The following is a 15,986-nucleotide window of genomic DNA, read 5'->3' on the forward strand; positions in this document are numbered from 1 at the left end:
TTGACCTTTGAAGATTTATATATTAAAGAAATAATAATGGATGTGTATAAAATGTTATCTATAGTGTTATTGCAATGTTATTTATAATAGTGTAACATTAGAAGTAACTAAGGAGTTCCCATTGTGGCTCAGCAGAAATGAACCCGACTAGTATCCATGAGGACATAGGTTTGATCCCTGACCTCGCTTAGTGGATTAAGGATCCAGCATTGCCGTGAGCTGTGGTGTAGGTCACAGATGGGCTTGGATCCTGTGTTGCCGTGGCTCTGGTATAGGCCAGCAGCTGCAGCTCCTATTCAAACCCTAGCCTGAGAACCTCCATATGCCTTGGGTGCAGCTCTTAAAAGAAAAAAAGGGGAGTTCCTGTCATGGCTCAGCAGAAACAAATCCGACTAGGAACCATGAAGTTGAGGGTTTGATCCCTGGCCTTGCTCAGTAGTGGGTTAAGGATCCATCGTTGCTGTGAGCTGTGGTGTAGGTTGCAGACACAGCTCAGATCTGGCACTGCTGTGGCTCTGGCGTAGGCTGGCAGCAGCAGCTCCAATTAGACCCCTAGCCTGGGAATCTCCATATGCCACAAGTGCGGCCCTCAAAAAGACAAAGACCAAAAAAAAAAAAAGGTAACTGAAATGATTAGTATGAATATTAAAGACACGGGATTGATACTCACAATATGTAGTTACTAGAAGATTGACACAGTCCACTTTCTGGGCACTTGGTACTATAGATTTGTAGAATGTGAATTACCTCACGTTGGTAGTCTTGTGAGTTGCTTAAAAACAGTTAAAACTAAAAGTGTTAACTTGAAATGAGGAGTTCCAGTCGTGGCTCAGTGGTTAATAAACCCGACTAGTATCCATGAGAACGCAGTTTGATCCCTGGCCTCACTCAGTAGGTTAAGGATCTGGCATTGCCACGGGCTGTGGTGTAGGTCGCAGACGTGGCTCAGTTTCCAGGTTGCTGTGGCTGTGGCGTAGGCCTGCAGCCACAGCTCCCATTCATCCCCTAGCCTGGGAACCTTCATATGCTGTGAATGTGGCTCTATAAAGTCAAAAGACAAAAGAACGATGACAACTTGAATTGAAATATATGTATACAAATAAAAAACTCTAGTTTTTCTAAAAACAGAATGTCAGTAGTTATCTCTATTTTCTTCTTTGTACTTTATATGTTGTTTCTAAGATTTCTGCAGTGAGTGTAGTTTTTCAAAATTAGAAAATAAGTATTTAAATAGTGAATAGGTAAGATACATGATAGCAAAGCAAAGTCAGTAATGTCAGAAGTCACAGAGATTAAAATATATCCTTTGGAGCTTACTGCCAACTTTAGCAAAAGCAGTTTGACTACAATCAGACTGAAAATAAGTCAGATTGAGGGAGTTCCTGTTGTGGTTCAGCGGTAACAAACCTTACTAATATCCATGAGAATGTGGGTTCAGTCCCTGGCTTTGCTCGGTAACTTAAGGATCCAGCGTTGCTGCGAGCTGTGGTGTAGGTCACAGACTTGGCTCCGATCCAGTGTTGCCGTAGTTGTGTAGGCCAGCAGCTACAGCTCTGATTCAACCCTTAGCCTGGGAACTTCCATATGCTGAGGGTGCAGCCCTAAAAAGACAAAAATAAATAAATAGAATTTGAAAAATAAGTCAAATTGCCACATAGTAAGTAAATAGATGAAGTAGTGATTCCACTCTAGATCATACCATCCAACAAACAAAATGTAAGCCACATATTAATAATATATTTTGTTTAACCCAGTATATCCAAAATATCATTGTAACATAAGATTAATATAAAATTATTAATGAAATAGTCTATATTATTTTGTTACATCTCAATTCAGACTAGTCCCATATCAGGTACTCAATAACCACGTGTTGTTAGTGGCTGCCACGTTGCATAGGGAAAGTTGAGGCCATCCTGTTTAGAAATGCCAAGATGATAGCTGGGGGGAAATATGAGAATCCTCTAGTCCTTTGTAGTCCGTGACAGCAACAGTACCCTTTCCAGTGCAGCTTATTGCCTCTTTAAAAATGAAATATTTTATGTAATTTTAAAGAGGTGTATATAAATGGTAATATAATAATATAAATTTATATAAGTAGTAATAAATGAAAAAACTTTCGTGTATGCCACACTGCTTAAAAAATAGAATATCCTGGAGTTCCTGTCGTGGCGCAATGGTTAACGAATCCGACTAGGAACCATGAGGTTGCGGGTTCGGTCCCTGTCCTTGCTCAATGGGTTAACGATCCGGCGTTGCCGTGAGCTGTGGTGTAGGTTGCAGATGCGGCTGGGATCCCGCGTTGCTGTGGCTCTGGCGTAGGCCAGTGGCTACAGCTCCAATTCGACCCCTAGCCGGGGAACCTCCGTATGCTGCAGGAGCGGCCCAAAGAAATAGCAAAAAGACAAAAAAAAAAAAAAAATAGAATATCCTGTGCCCTGTGTACCACTCAGTTGCATTCTTAGATTGATTTTTTTTTTCCCTCCTATCCTACAGGTTTTGGTAAGAATAGTCTGAGCCGTAGAGGAAGAGTGATGCCTGGGAAGAGACGTCCTTATGGCATTATCACTGGCCTTGCAGCTAGGAAAGCAACTGGAATTCGAAAAGGAATTAGTCCTATGAATAGACCACCTCTAAGTGACAAGGTAGGATGAAGTGTAATCCTGAGTCAGAAACACTTTCCTTACAAATAAATCTGTATGCAAAGCAGAAACAGACTCACAGACATAGGAAACAAAGTTACAGTTATCAAAAGGGAAAGGGAGGGTGGAGGGATTAATTAGGAGTATGAAATTAACAGATACAGATTATGCTACATAAAATAAATAAGCAACAAGTATTTGCTCTATAGCACAGGGAACTATATTCGGTATCTTATAATAACCTATAAGGGAAAATAATTTGAAAAATATGAATATAACTGAATCACTTTGCTGTACACCTGAAGCTAACACAGTATTGGGTTTTTGTTTGGTTTTGTTTTGATTTTAGGGCTGCACCTGCAGTATCTGGAAGTTCTCAGGCTAGGAGTCCAGTTGGAGCTGCAGCTGCCAGCCTTTGCCACAGCTATAGTAATGCCAGATCTGAGCCGCATCTGCAATCTACACAACAGCTCATGGCAGTGTCGGATCCTTAACCCACTGAGCGAGTCCAGGGATCAAACCTGAGTCCTCGTGGATACTAGTTGGGTTTGTTACCACTGAGCCACAAGGGGCACTCCCCAACACAATATTGTAAATCAGCTATACTTCAGTTAAAAAAGGAAGAAGAGTTCCTTCTGTTGGCACAACAGGATCAGATCGGTAGAGTTGGGATTGCTGGTTTGATCCCCAGCCCAGCACAGTGGGTTAAGGATCTGGCATTGCCACAGCTGCGGCTTAGGTCACAACTGTGGTTGAGGTCTGATCCCTGGTCCAGAAACTCCATATGCCTTGGGGTGGCCAAAAATGGAAAAAGAAGGAGTTCCCATTGTAGTGCAGCAGAGATGAATCTGACTAGTATGGATTCATTCATTCATTCAACAACCTGACTCAGTGGGCTGGGGATCTGGTGTTGCCCTGTGGCTGAGATCCTTTGTTGCCGTGGCTGTGGTGTAGGCCAACAGCTATAGCTCTGATTCCACCCTAGCATGGGAACTTCTATATGTCGGTGTGGCCCTAAAAAGCAAAAAAAAAAAAATAAATAAAAAAAGGAGAAGAAATCCTTTTCCTTTATTTGTGTTAATATTTCTCTGAAAGTGCTGGAGAGATAAAATATTCATTTTATTTGAATATTTTGATTTTTTAATGTAGTACTTTGGACTTAGATAAAAAATTTAATAACTAAATAATTTTCATTCATGAGGAATACCTAAATTTTCACATTCTCAAATACATAATTTTTTTACAGCTTCCTGGCTTCCCCTGTATATGTGTGTGTGTGTGTGTGTGTACAGATTTTAAATAGATTAGTGTATGTGTATGTGTTTTAACAGGTCATACTTTATACTATAAAATTTAAGTGTACAATTCAGTGAATTTTAAAAAATCATCAGAGTTTAACAGTCATTGAAATAATTAATTTTAGAACTTTTCCAGCACTCTAAAAAAGAAAATCTCACATCCATTCACATAGTCATTACTCCATCATCTGCCACTAGGTAACCACTAATCTGCCTGCTGTAGATTTTCTATAAATTTGCCTTTTCTGCACATTTCATGTACAGGCATACCTTGTTTTACTGCACTTCGATTTATTGTGCTTCACAGATACAGTGTTTTTTCCAAATTGAAGGTTTATGCCCATCCTACATTGAGCAAGTCTGTTGATGTCGTTTTTCCAACAACATTTTCTCACTTTGTGTGTATGTGCATTTTGGTAATTCTAGCAATATTTCAAATTTTTTCATCATTATATTTGTTATCATGATCTGTGGTCAGTGATTTTTATTTTTATTTTTTTGCTTTTTTAGGGCTTCCTTCCTGTGGCATATGGAAGTTCCCCGGCTATGGGTTGAATCAAGGCTACAGCTGCTGGCCACAGTCATGGCCACAGCTACTTGGGATCCAGGCCTCGTCTGTGACCTACACCACAGCTCACAGCAATGCAAGATCCTTAACCCACTGAGCGGGACCAGGGATCAAACCTACATCCTCATGGGTACTAGTTGTGCTCGCTAGGGCTGAGGCATAATGAGAACTTTCTGTGATCAGTTATCTTTAATTATTGCGAGAAGATTACAAGTCACCAGAGGCTCAGATGATGATTAGCATTTTTTATCAATAAAGTTTTTTTTATTTTTTTATTTTTAGGGAATATGGAAGTTCCTAGGCTAGGAGTCAAATTGGAGCTACAGCTGCTGGCCTGTGCCACAGCCACAGTAATGTGGGATCCGAGCTGCGTCTGTGACCTACACCACAGTTCACAGCAGTGCTGGATCCTTAACCCATTGAGCAAGGCTAGGGATTGAACACACATCCTCATGGATACTAGTCAAGTTCATTTCCGCTGAGCCACAATGGGAATTCCAGTACTTCATCTCTTTTTTTACTACTGGATAATATTATTTTATATGGATATGGTATATTTTGTTTATCCATTCACCATTTGGTGGATGTTTTGGTTGTCCCTACTTTTTGGGTATTGTGTATAGTGTTGCTGTGAACATCATCTGTAAGTCTGTATGGATACAGGTTTTCATTTCCCTTGGGTGGGTACTTGTTTCCTTGTTGAGATTTTTAATTACAGTTACAGTTGTTTACCCACCAGAAGTTAACTGCTTTTCAAACCTTAGCTGAATTTTTGTTTACATTTCAATGAGTAATTTTTGAATTGGCTAATAAGTAAAGTATTACTTAAAATAGTTTCACAAATGGTTTTTCTTTAACTTATGTTTAGTAAGTCTGAGCCACCAAAGAATTTAATGTTTCACCCTTCTATTTTTTTTTAATCCTTTTTGTTTCTCTGATTATGGAAGTAATATATTTGTAAGAAAAAATTCAGGATATTCATTTCTTCAAGTTATCTTAAACACAACTGTTGCTTGGTTGATTGGTTAGACAACTGTCATTACCCCTTAACTTTTCAGTTCTGCTATCAGCAGCAGCTGTTCTCTAAAACTTTTATCACAGAACTACCTCCAGTAAAAATTTAAGTTACCACATGTGGTAGTCATTTGAGTTGTTTAAAAATAGTGAAAAGGAATTCCTGTCATGGCACAGCAGAAACAAATACGACTAAGAACCATGAGGTTTCGGGTTTGATCCCTGGCCTCACTCAGTGGATTAAGGATGCAGTGTTGCCATGAGCTGTGGTGTAGGTTGCAGATGTGGCTCGGATCTGGCATTGTTGTGGCTGTGGTGTAGGCCACGGTGGCTGCAGTTCCAATTCAGCCCCTAGCCTGGGAACCTCCATGTGCTGCACATGCAGCCCTATAAAGTAAAAATAAATAGGTAAATAAATATACTGAAAATTTGGGGATTCCCGTTGTGGCTCAGTGCAAATGAATCTGACTGGTATCCATGAGGATGCAGGTTCAATCCCTGGCCTCTTTCAGTGGGTTAAGGATCCACTGTTGCTGTGAGCCGTGGCATAGGCCCCAGACGAAGCTCGACTCCCCTGTTGCTGTGGCTGTGGCATAGGGCAGTGGCTGTAGTTCCGATTCAGCCCCTAGCCTGGGAACCTCCATATGCCGTGGGCACGGCCCTAAAAAGACAAAAAAAAATTTGTGAAAATTGAATGTCTTACGGAGTTCCTTCTGTGGCTCAGCAGATTAAGGGTCTAGTGGTGTGGCAACTGAGGCTCAGATTTGATCCATGGCCCAGGAATTTTCATATGCCAAGGGTGTGGACAAAAGAAAAAAGATGGAAGTTAAATTATAGAATACTAAGTATAACTGAATGGTAAAATACATTTATTCAAAATTTGAATGAGTTTGGAAAAAGTATGGTTTGAAATTTACTGATTAAGAACCCTAATTTGTATATAGATTAATGTCTGAACAGGCTCGAATTTGGTACTTGTGAAACAGATCATTTTCTAGCAATTAAAAAATTTTGGCATTTCCACTGTGGTGCAACAGGATCGGTATTTATGGGGTGTTTCTTATATTCTGAAAATATAAAGGAATCCATATGAATTAAAAGACACAGTCCATATTGCCAGAGTTTTGAAAAGACTTAATGGAAAATAAGGAAACCTGAATTAGGTTTTAATGATGGGTTGAATTTATATAAATGGAGGGAGAAAAATGGACTTTTCATGTGCTTATTTTCTATGACGTTGAGTTTTCTTAATTCCTAATTTTCTCTGTAATCATGTCAACTCAGGCTTCTTTGCTATCACAGCCTCCTTTTTTTCCTCCTCATACATTTGTTTTGGAACTTGGCTCTCTTATCCCTTTACTTAATATGAAAAATCTTACTCACATAAACAGTTCCTTAATTTGCATCTGGCTTTCTGAGCTTGTGCTCCAGAGTCATGTGCATCCCCCACAGTGCCCAAACTGAACATACCCAAAGTAAAAGAAATTCATTTTTCTGTTTGAACTGTTTTTTGTTGTTGTTGCACGTGTTTATAATGTGGTCATCTTTTGAGTCACTTACACTGGAACTATTTGTTTTAGTTTCTCTGTCTCAGTAACCTGTACATCTAAGCAGTGGTCAGTCCCTGTCCATTCTTCCTCTGAAATGTTTATTGTAGTAGGGCATAGAGCACAAAGCAATCTAATTAACATAATTTCTTGCCTTCTCAAAGAATATAGAACGATATTTTCCAGCATTGAAAAGGAAGGCCAACCTCCTGAGACAAAATGAAGTGCAGAGAAAACCAGTTGCAGTTCTCAAGCGACCTAACCAGTTAAATAGAAAGTAAGTACTCAAATATAAAACAGTGTTATCCTTCATAAATAAAGATGGACTTCTTAGACTGAGAATTCTAAGGAATGTATTTGCAGTGATGCTTGTAGTTAGTTATCGAGTCATTTTCAAGACAAATATTTGGGATGTCTGTCTGATCATGCAGTATGGAACCATTCAGTATAGCTTCCTTATATCTTAGACTCCTTGTTATTGATGAATTGAACTAATTATAAACTTAAAAAAAATCAACACTCCGGGAATTCCCTGGTGTTTCAGTGGGTTAAGGAATAGGTATTGTCACTGCTGTGGCTTGGGTCACTGCTTTGGTGCATTTACAGTCCATGGCCCATTAACTTTCACATGCTGCAGGTGCAGCTAAAAACAAAAAAAAAGAATACATCTTAAAGTTGAAAAAAGGGAAAAAAAGGCATCACTCTATTTCTTTAACTCTCTTGACATACAGAGTAAAATTGTGAAAGGTGATTGTTTTGGTAAAAACAGCTGAGCCAGAATTATTCAAAACTGAGAATTCTGAAAGGTAAGTTTGTTACCTCAGTGGCTCTTAATAGAACAGTGTATGTTAGGAGTTCCCGACGTGGGTCAGTGGTTAATGAAGCCAACTAGAAACCATGAGGTTTCGAGTTCGATCCCTGGCCTCGCTCAGTGGGTTAAGGATCCGGTGTTGCCGTGAGCTGTGGTGTAGGTTACAGACACGGCTCAGATCCCAAGTTGCTGTGGCTGTGGCGTAGGCCAGTGGCTACAGCTCCAATTGACCCCTAGCCTGGAAACCTCCATATGCCAAGAGTGTGGCCCTATAAATCGGAAAAAACAAAAAAACAAAAAAACATTGTATGTTATTTGTGGGAAAAGCAAACTGAAAGAATTATGCATGAATGCTTCTTAAGCTAGAATTATTGTTATTATTGTTATTGTTATTATTGTCTTTTTGCCTTTTCTAGGGCTGCACCCACGGTGTATGGAGGTTCCCAGGCTAGGGGTCTAATTGGAGCTGTAGCCACCGGCCTATGCCAGAGCCACAGCAACGCGGGATCCAAGCCGCCTCTGTGACCTACACGGAAGCTCACAGCAACACCAGATCCTTAACCCACTGAGCGAGGCCAGGGATCGAACCAAAACCTCATTGTTCCTAGTCAGATTTGTTAACCACTGAGCCACGACGGGAACTTCTTAAGCTAGAATTATTTTTTATTTTTTATTTTTTAAATTTTTTTGGTCTTTTTTAGCTATTTCTTGGGCTGCTCCCGCGGCATATGGAGGTTCCCAGGCTAGGGGTCTAATCGGAGCTATAGCCACGGGCCTACGCCAGAGCCACAGCAACGCGGGATCCGAGCCGCGTCTGCAACCTACACCACAGCTCACGGCAACACCGGATCGTTAACCCACTGAGCAAGGGCAGGGACCGAACCCACAACCTCATGGTTCCTAGTCGGATTCGTTAACCACTGCGCCACGACGGGAACTCCTAGAATTATTTTTATATTAAATTGAAAGGTATAACAAAACTTTAAAATTGTGACCTTTTGTTAATGGCATTCTTTTCTCTGTAAGGATAAAGTAGACAGAAATTGACAAACTGTGAAGTTTTCTTATTATTTCAGTTTCAAGTGCCAATTATTCATCTCTTATAGAAGATAATTCAAAACAAAAAAACCCCAAAATGAAGTTTTTTTATAAATGGAATGGCTTTAATTGCGGGTTTAATTGTGGGGATCCATTTGGGGGTACTTTTTGGAGAAAGGAAGCTGCTCAAATAAGAACTTGTCCATTACATGAGCCATGTTAATTGGGCTGGCTAGGGAAATTTGCATTTGAGCCTTTATAAGATTGGAAATAAGCTTAGGTGACCTGTTAAACATTTTTTTAAATAAATATAAATAAGTAGGAGTTCCTGTTGTGGCTCAGCGGTAACAAATCTGACTAGGACCCATGAAGACTCCAATTTGATCCCTGGCCTTTGCAGTGGGTTAGGGAAGGATCAGGCATTGCCTTGAGCTGCGGTGTAGGTCACAGACGCAGCTTGCATCTGGAGTTGCTGTGATGTAGGTGAGCAGCTGTAGCTCCCATTCAACCCCTCGCCTGGGAACTTCCATGTACTGTGGGTATGGCCCTAAAAAAATAAAAAAGTAGATAAATATGAAAATTTGTTTTCTTGTATCTTACCAACTTTCTATAGAAACTAGAAAGAAATTGGTGAAAGTCAAGTAAAACATAATTAAGGTTACACTGTTCTACGTAGGAAAAAGCAAAGAGTGGAAGAGTACAAGTTTCTGTGTGACTTAGATTAATACATGAAAGTTTCTGAGTGAAGGAGAGAAAATTGGAGAACATACTATATTTCAAGATTTTTTCTTTATTTTTTGTTTTTAGCTGTTTGACCATAATATGCCTAAGGTGTGATTTTCTTTGTACTAAATTTTTTTTTTTTTTTGTCTTTTTGCCTTTTCTAGGGCTGCCTCCTCGGCATATGGAGATTCCCAGGCTAGGGGTCTAATCGGAGCTGTAGCCACCGGCCTACACCAGAGCCACAGCAACGTGAGATCCGAGCCTCATCTGCAAGCCACGCCACAGCTCACGGCAACACCAGATCCTTAACCCACTGAGCAAGACCAGGGATCGAACCCGCAACCTCACAGTTCCTAGTCGGATTCATTAACCACTGTGCCATGACAGGAACTCCATCTTTGTACTACTTTTTTAAATAAATCTTTACATTTGTCTTTTACCAAAATTAGGTAATAGCATAAAAATGTTATTCTTACAATATTTTTGTCATATAATGTTAGAGATATTTGTAAGTCAAATCTCAATAGCTTCATGTAAACAAGGATATAATTCAGGGTCTGTGTGTTTAGTATATCTCAGATTTTCAGCCTGTGAATTTAACTATTTTTGCTTATTTTCCCAAGATATTTGAAAATCGTTAGGTGGCCCAGAATATTTATGATACATGTGTTTTTGTTGCAGAAATAACATTCCAGCCAATTTTACCAGGAGTGGAAATAAATTAAGTCATCAGAAAGATACTCGTCAGGCAACTTTTCTTTTCAGAAGAGGCCTGAAGGTATAAAAAAACCTTTGCTGTTATTTTCATTTAAGGATCCTGAACATCTGCCTTTAGTAATCCTCAATCATAGACATGGCCCATGGTTGAAGTAGAGTTTGGGTTTAGGATATGGAGAACATGACATTAGATTAATTATTTTTTTTTCCCCCCAGTTTTCTCTTTTGTTGTTCTCAATGGTGATGTCTTGTAAGAATTTAACACGTTATTTAGGAATAAACCTGTTTTTGCTACTTGTCCTGGTACAGAAACCCTAACAAAGAAGTGTTATCAGAATAGGCACATGCTCTGTGATGTATTCATACACACACCACTGTGGGTTATAAAGTTACAGTGCAGGATAGCTCTTTGGATTCAAATCCTCTGCTTTCTGTGGGATCTACTGCTTTTTTTTTCCCTTCAGGTTCAGGCCCAGTTGAACACAGAACAACTGCTAGACGATGTAGTAGCAAAGAGAACTCGTCAGTAAGTTTCAATTTGCTTTTCAAGATGTCATTTCAAAACTCCCAAAATACTAGTGACCCAAAATAAATTAAATGAGAGCCAAAGTTAATTAACCATTGAGCCTGAAATAAAATAAATACTATTTTGTTTTTGTTTTTTTCCCCGAAAGCCTTTTGCGTTTTCACATGTCAATTTTATAGATTTTAACAACAGATACATTACCCTAAATTTTAATTTTTTATTTTCTGTTTACTCCATTTTAATGAAATAGCTCTTTATTTTTTATGATTACCTTCATACAAATGAACCAGTTCAGAGAATAAATAGAAGAAAATCCAGTAGAGCTTTTAGAAAATTTATAAAATTTTAAAACAATGGGATGTTTTTTCTCATTCTCTTTTTCTCCTTACCCTGTGAAAGTTTTTTTTTAAGGAATATATTTTTGTTTGTTGGAATTGCATTGCTGAAGTATAAGTTGTAACATTCCATCAATATAATCAGGTTTGAAATTAAATCATTTAAAATGGCTACCTCTGGGAAAACAGCGTACAAAACATGATCATGGTTCATATATGTTGCCATCTAAAATGGGCATAATTTTGAGCAATTAGGAAGGCAAATATTTGAACTTGATCCCGGCAGTATTTTTCTTTTTCTTTCTTTGTCTTTTCAGGGTCACATCGGAGGCATATGGAAGTTGCCAGGCTAGGGTCAAATTGGAGCAACAGTTGCTGGCCTGCATCGTAGATACAGCAACTCGGGATCCGAGCTGCATCTGCAACCTACACCATAGCTCACGGCAATGCTGAAGCCTTAACCCACTGAGCAAGACTGGAGATCGAACCTGCGTCCTCATGGATACTGGTCGGATTCATTGCCACTGAGCCACGACGGGAATTCCTGATACTGGCAGTATTCTTTTGCATAGGAGCCTAGGCGTTGGAAACCAAAAGGAAGGAAATGATAGTCATGGCCTCTTTGCTTCTGCAGTAAACATTTTTTTCTCTTCTCTTTTTCCATTTTCATTTTTCTTTTTTTCAACATTTACATAATTTGAATAATGTAAATGCTGTTTATTTGTTTTGAACTTTGAGAATCAACCTGTAGAACAAAACACAAAATACTAAATTTGGTTAACAATGTAATGTAAATTCTAGATTTTGAGCAACATAAATACAAAAGTAGAGCTGATAAAAAGTGGGAAGTACAGGAGTTCCCCCCGTGACTCAGCGGTTAATGAATCTGACTAGCATCCATGAGGAGGCAGGTTCCATTCCTGGCCTCTCCCAATGGGTTAAGGATCAGGCATTGCTGTGAGCTATGGTGTAGGTTGCAGACATGGCTCAGATCCCACAAGGCTGTAACTGTGGTACAGGCCAGAAGCTGTAGCTCCGGTTTGACCCCTAGCCTGGGAACCTCCATGTGCCATGGATGTGGCCCTAAAAAGCAAAAAAAAAAAAAAAGGGCAGGGGGGTAACAAAGTAGGAGAAGAGTTGAAAAGAAAGAATTAGAAATACTACTATCCTTTATATAGAGTTGGTAGGAGATGATGTCAAGATATACTTGGAAATAAAATAGTGATACAGTCATCAAAATGTTTAGAGGTAGGAAGAGAAACTAGAGGATAGTGTTATAAACTAAATCCTTATAGCAAGACATTATTACATAAGCATCTTGTTTAGTAAAATTGAGGTAACTAGTAAGCAAACAAACCAGGAACAGTTAAAAGTGCTGCCACTGGGGAACAGGAGGGAGGAGAATTAGTGGGGTAAAGGTCTGTTGTTTTTTCTTAGAAGCCTTTGTGTATTATTTGATTTTTTTTAATGTACATATATATTTGTTACATTGAAGAATACTTAATAAATTTAGGTGTTCAGCTCCTATACCCAAGATACTGATTATACATACCTTCATGGTGGGGGCCCAGATAGCTGTATTTCCTAAAAACTAAGAACACATGATGGCTACTTTAAAATGTATATTTTCATGGGGAATACACTATAGGTTTTATAAACTTTCATTTGAATGAAGTTTTCGGATTTTTGAAACTAGATGGCGGACTTCTACCACAAATGGAGGAATTTTGACTGTATCCATTGACAATCCAGGAGCAGTGCAGTGCCCTGTGTAAGTCTTTTTATTTTGCAAAAATTATGATCTCTCTTGCTCAGAGTATGATGTCCAAGTTAGGATAAACTGAGACAAAGATAAAGGTAGTAACTTGTGGTATAAAATGGAAATACTATAAAATTAAAAGTCAAAGCACCCTTGATTTCCTCTAGAATAACCACTTTTAACAAGTTTAAATATTTATTTTAAAAACTTGGTGCCCCAATGACATAATATGTACATCTAGTTGTTGTGTGTAATCATAAATGAGATAATACTGTAGATACTTGTATCTTTTCCCCTCTCCCCCCCAGATATGTTTTGGACTTCTTTACTTTTCATTACATACAGATCTACCTTCTTTTTAAAGACTTCACATTGTATTGTTTTATCTTAGATGACCTTAATTTAGTTAACTGTTCCATTATATTTTTTGAATTATAAAGTTTCTAAGTTGAAACTAGAAATGATGTTGCCTGGGGAAGTGTGGGGCTTGCTGAACCCTGATTTGATGGGCGAGATTTGAGACCTACAGCACTGGGCTGGAGGTCAAGGATACATTTCAAGAAAGTTCTAAAATGGATTTCCTGTCGTGGCTCAGTGGTAACAAACCCAGCTAATATCCATGAGGATATAGGTTTGATTCCCTGGCCTTGCTCAGTGGATTGCCGTGAGCTGCAGTGTAGATTGCAGATGTGGCTAGAATCTGGTATTGCTGTGGCCTGGGGCAGAGGCTGGCAACTACCACTCTGATTGCACACCTAGCCTGGAAACTTCCATGTGCTGTGGTGTGGCCCTAAAAAGACAAAAAAAAAAAAAAAAAAAAAAAAGAGAGAGAGAGAAGTTTCTAAAACTATATCATTAAGAGTTCCTTCTGTGTTGCAATGGGGTCAGTGGCATCTTGGGAACAATGGGGTTCAGGTTTGATCCCTGGCCAACCGCAATGAATTAGGATCTGGTCTTGCCACAGCTACGGCTTAGGTCGCAACTGTGGCTCCAGTCTGATCCCTGGGGCGGCCAATCAATCAATAATAAATAAAACCGTATCATCAAATTCACCCAGATAATTGAGCCAGCCCTGGAAAACCTCATTGGATCCTCACTAGACCATTTGCCCATTAAAAAGTATCACCAATGAATATCTAAGTTTTTTTTTTTTTTTGTCTTTTTGCTATTTCTTGGGCCGCTCCCACGGCATATGGAGGTTCCCAGGCTAGGGGTCGAATCGGAGCTGTAGCCGCCGGCCTACGCCAGAGCTACAGCAACATGGGATCCGAGCCGCGTCTGCAGCCTACACCACAGCTCACGGCAACGCCGGATCGTTAACCCACTGAGCAAGCGCAGGGACTGAACCCGCAACCTCATGGTTCCTAGTCGGATTCGTTAACCACTCCGCCACGACGGGAACTCCGAATATTTAAGTTATATACTTAAAACTTAAAGTCCTATACCAGCCAGTAGTCTAGCAGATTGACTTAGTTTCTTTGATCATCAAGCAGATGCACTTAAGCTTCTAACACAACAAAAGAAAGTGTCTTTGTGTTGATGTTTTTCACATTAGTGTGTAGCCCAGTAGTAGGCTATGAAATCAATTCTGTGAGTCATGATGAACATATTTTTAAAAGAAATAAAGTGTTAAATTAAAACAAAACAAAACAAAACAGTGGGACCTAATCAAACTGACAAGCTTTTGCACAGCAAGAAACCATAAAAAAACCCCAAAAAGGAGTTCCCGTCGTGGTGCAGTGGTTAACGAATCCGACTAGGAACCATGAGGTTGTGGGTTCCGTCCCTGCCCTTGCTCAGTGGGTTAACGATCTGGCGTTGCCATGAGCTGTGGTGTAGGTTGCAGACGCGGCTCGGATCCCGCGTTGCTCCGATTAGACCCCTAGCCTGGGAATCTCCATATGCTGCGGAAGCAGCCCAAGAAATAGCAAAAAAAGACCAAAAAAAACCCCAAAAAGACAACTTACGGAATTGAGAAAATAGTTTTAAACAATGCAGCTGATGAGGACTTAATCTCTAAAATATACAAGCATCTTATACAACTCAACAGCAAAAAAGCCAACAACCCAATGGAAAAATGGGCAAAAGACCTGAATAGACATTTCTCCAAAGAAGATATACAGATGGCCAACAAGCACATGAAAAAATGCCCAACATCACTGATTATTAGAGAAATGCAAATCAAAACTACCATGAGGTACCACCTCACACCAGTCAGAATGGCCATCATTAATGAGTCCACAAATGACAAATGCTGCAGAGGTTGTGGAGAAAAAGGAACCCTCCTACACTGTTGGTGGGAGTGTAAGTTGGTACAACCACTATGGAAAACACTATGGGTGTACCTTAGAAAACTAAATATAGAACTACCATATGACCCCAGCAATCCCAGTCTTGGGCACACGTCAGGAAAAAACTTTCCTTGAAAAAGCCACATGCACCCGTATGTTCATTGCAGCACTATTCACAATAGCCAAGACATGGAAACAATCTAAATGTCTGCCGACAGATAATTAGATTAGGAAGATGTGATATATGTATGATGGAATACTACTCAGCCATAAAAAAGAATGAAATAATGCCATTTGCAGCAACATGGATGGAACTAGAGACTCTCATACGAAGTGAAGTAAGTCAGAAAGAGAAAGACAAATACCATATGATATCACTTATATCTGGAATCAATATATGGCACAAATGAACCACAGAAAAATCATGGACTTGGAGAACAGACTTGTGGTTGCCAAGAGGGAGGTGGAGAGAGTGGGATGGACTGGGAATTTGGGGTTATTAAAGGCAAACGTAGTGCCTTTGGAATGGATAAGCAATGAGATCCTGCTGTATAGCACTAGGAACCATATCTCGTCACTTATGATAGAGCATGATAATGTGAGAAAAAAGAATGTATGTATGTATGTGTGACTGGGTCACCTTGCTGTAGAGTAGAAAATTGACAGAACACTGTAAACCAGCTATAATGGAAAAAAATAAAAATCATTAAAAAAAAT

At 39.4% G+C, this 15,986-nt stretch overlaps 1 protein-coding gene across 17 annotated transcripts in view; it reads left to right on the top strand.

The window, feature by feature from the left end:
* The window catches only part of FYTTD1 (forty-two-three domain containing 1), a 38,885-nt gene that overhangs the window by 12,994 nt on the left and 9,905 nt on the right, over positions 1-15,986 (top strand). For 7 of the 17 annotated variants that reach the window (XM_084990896.1, XM_084990897.1, XM_084990898.1 and 4 more), the window contains 5 exons: positions 2,497-2,645; positions 7,234-7,346; positions 10,323-10,419; positions 10,823-10,884; positions 12,916-12,990. In XM_084990896.1, coding sequence (XP_084847022.1) covers positions 2,497-2,645; positions 7,234-7,346; positions 10,323-10,419; positions 10,823-10,884; positions 12,916-12,990 — 496 coding nt within the window. Of the gene's footprint in view, positions 1-2,496; positions 2,646-7,233; positions 7,347-10,322; positions 10,420-10,822; positions 11,568-12,168; positions 12,991-15,986 lie in introns of all 17 variants that reach the window. The other 10 variants (XM_005670139.4, XM_084990894.1, XM_084990900.1 and 7 more) reach the window with 6 other exon arrangements.

Source organism: Sus scrofa, chromosome 13 (assembly GCF_054392235.1).
Source record: "Sus scrofa isolate SSC_HxYL_T2T_F1_AM1 chromosome 13, Sscrofa_HxYL_maternal_Yorkshire_Landrace_v2.0, whole genome shotgun sequence".
Classification (NCBI taxonomy): Eukaryota; Metazoa; Chordata; class Mammalia; order Artiodactyla; family Suidae; genus Sus; species Sus scrofa.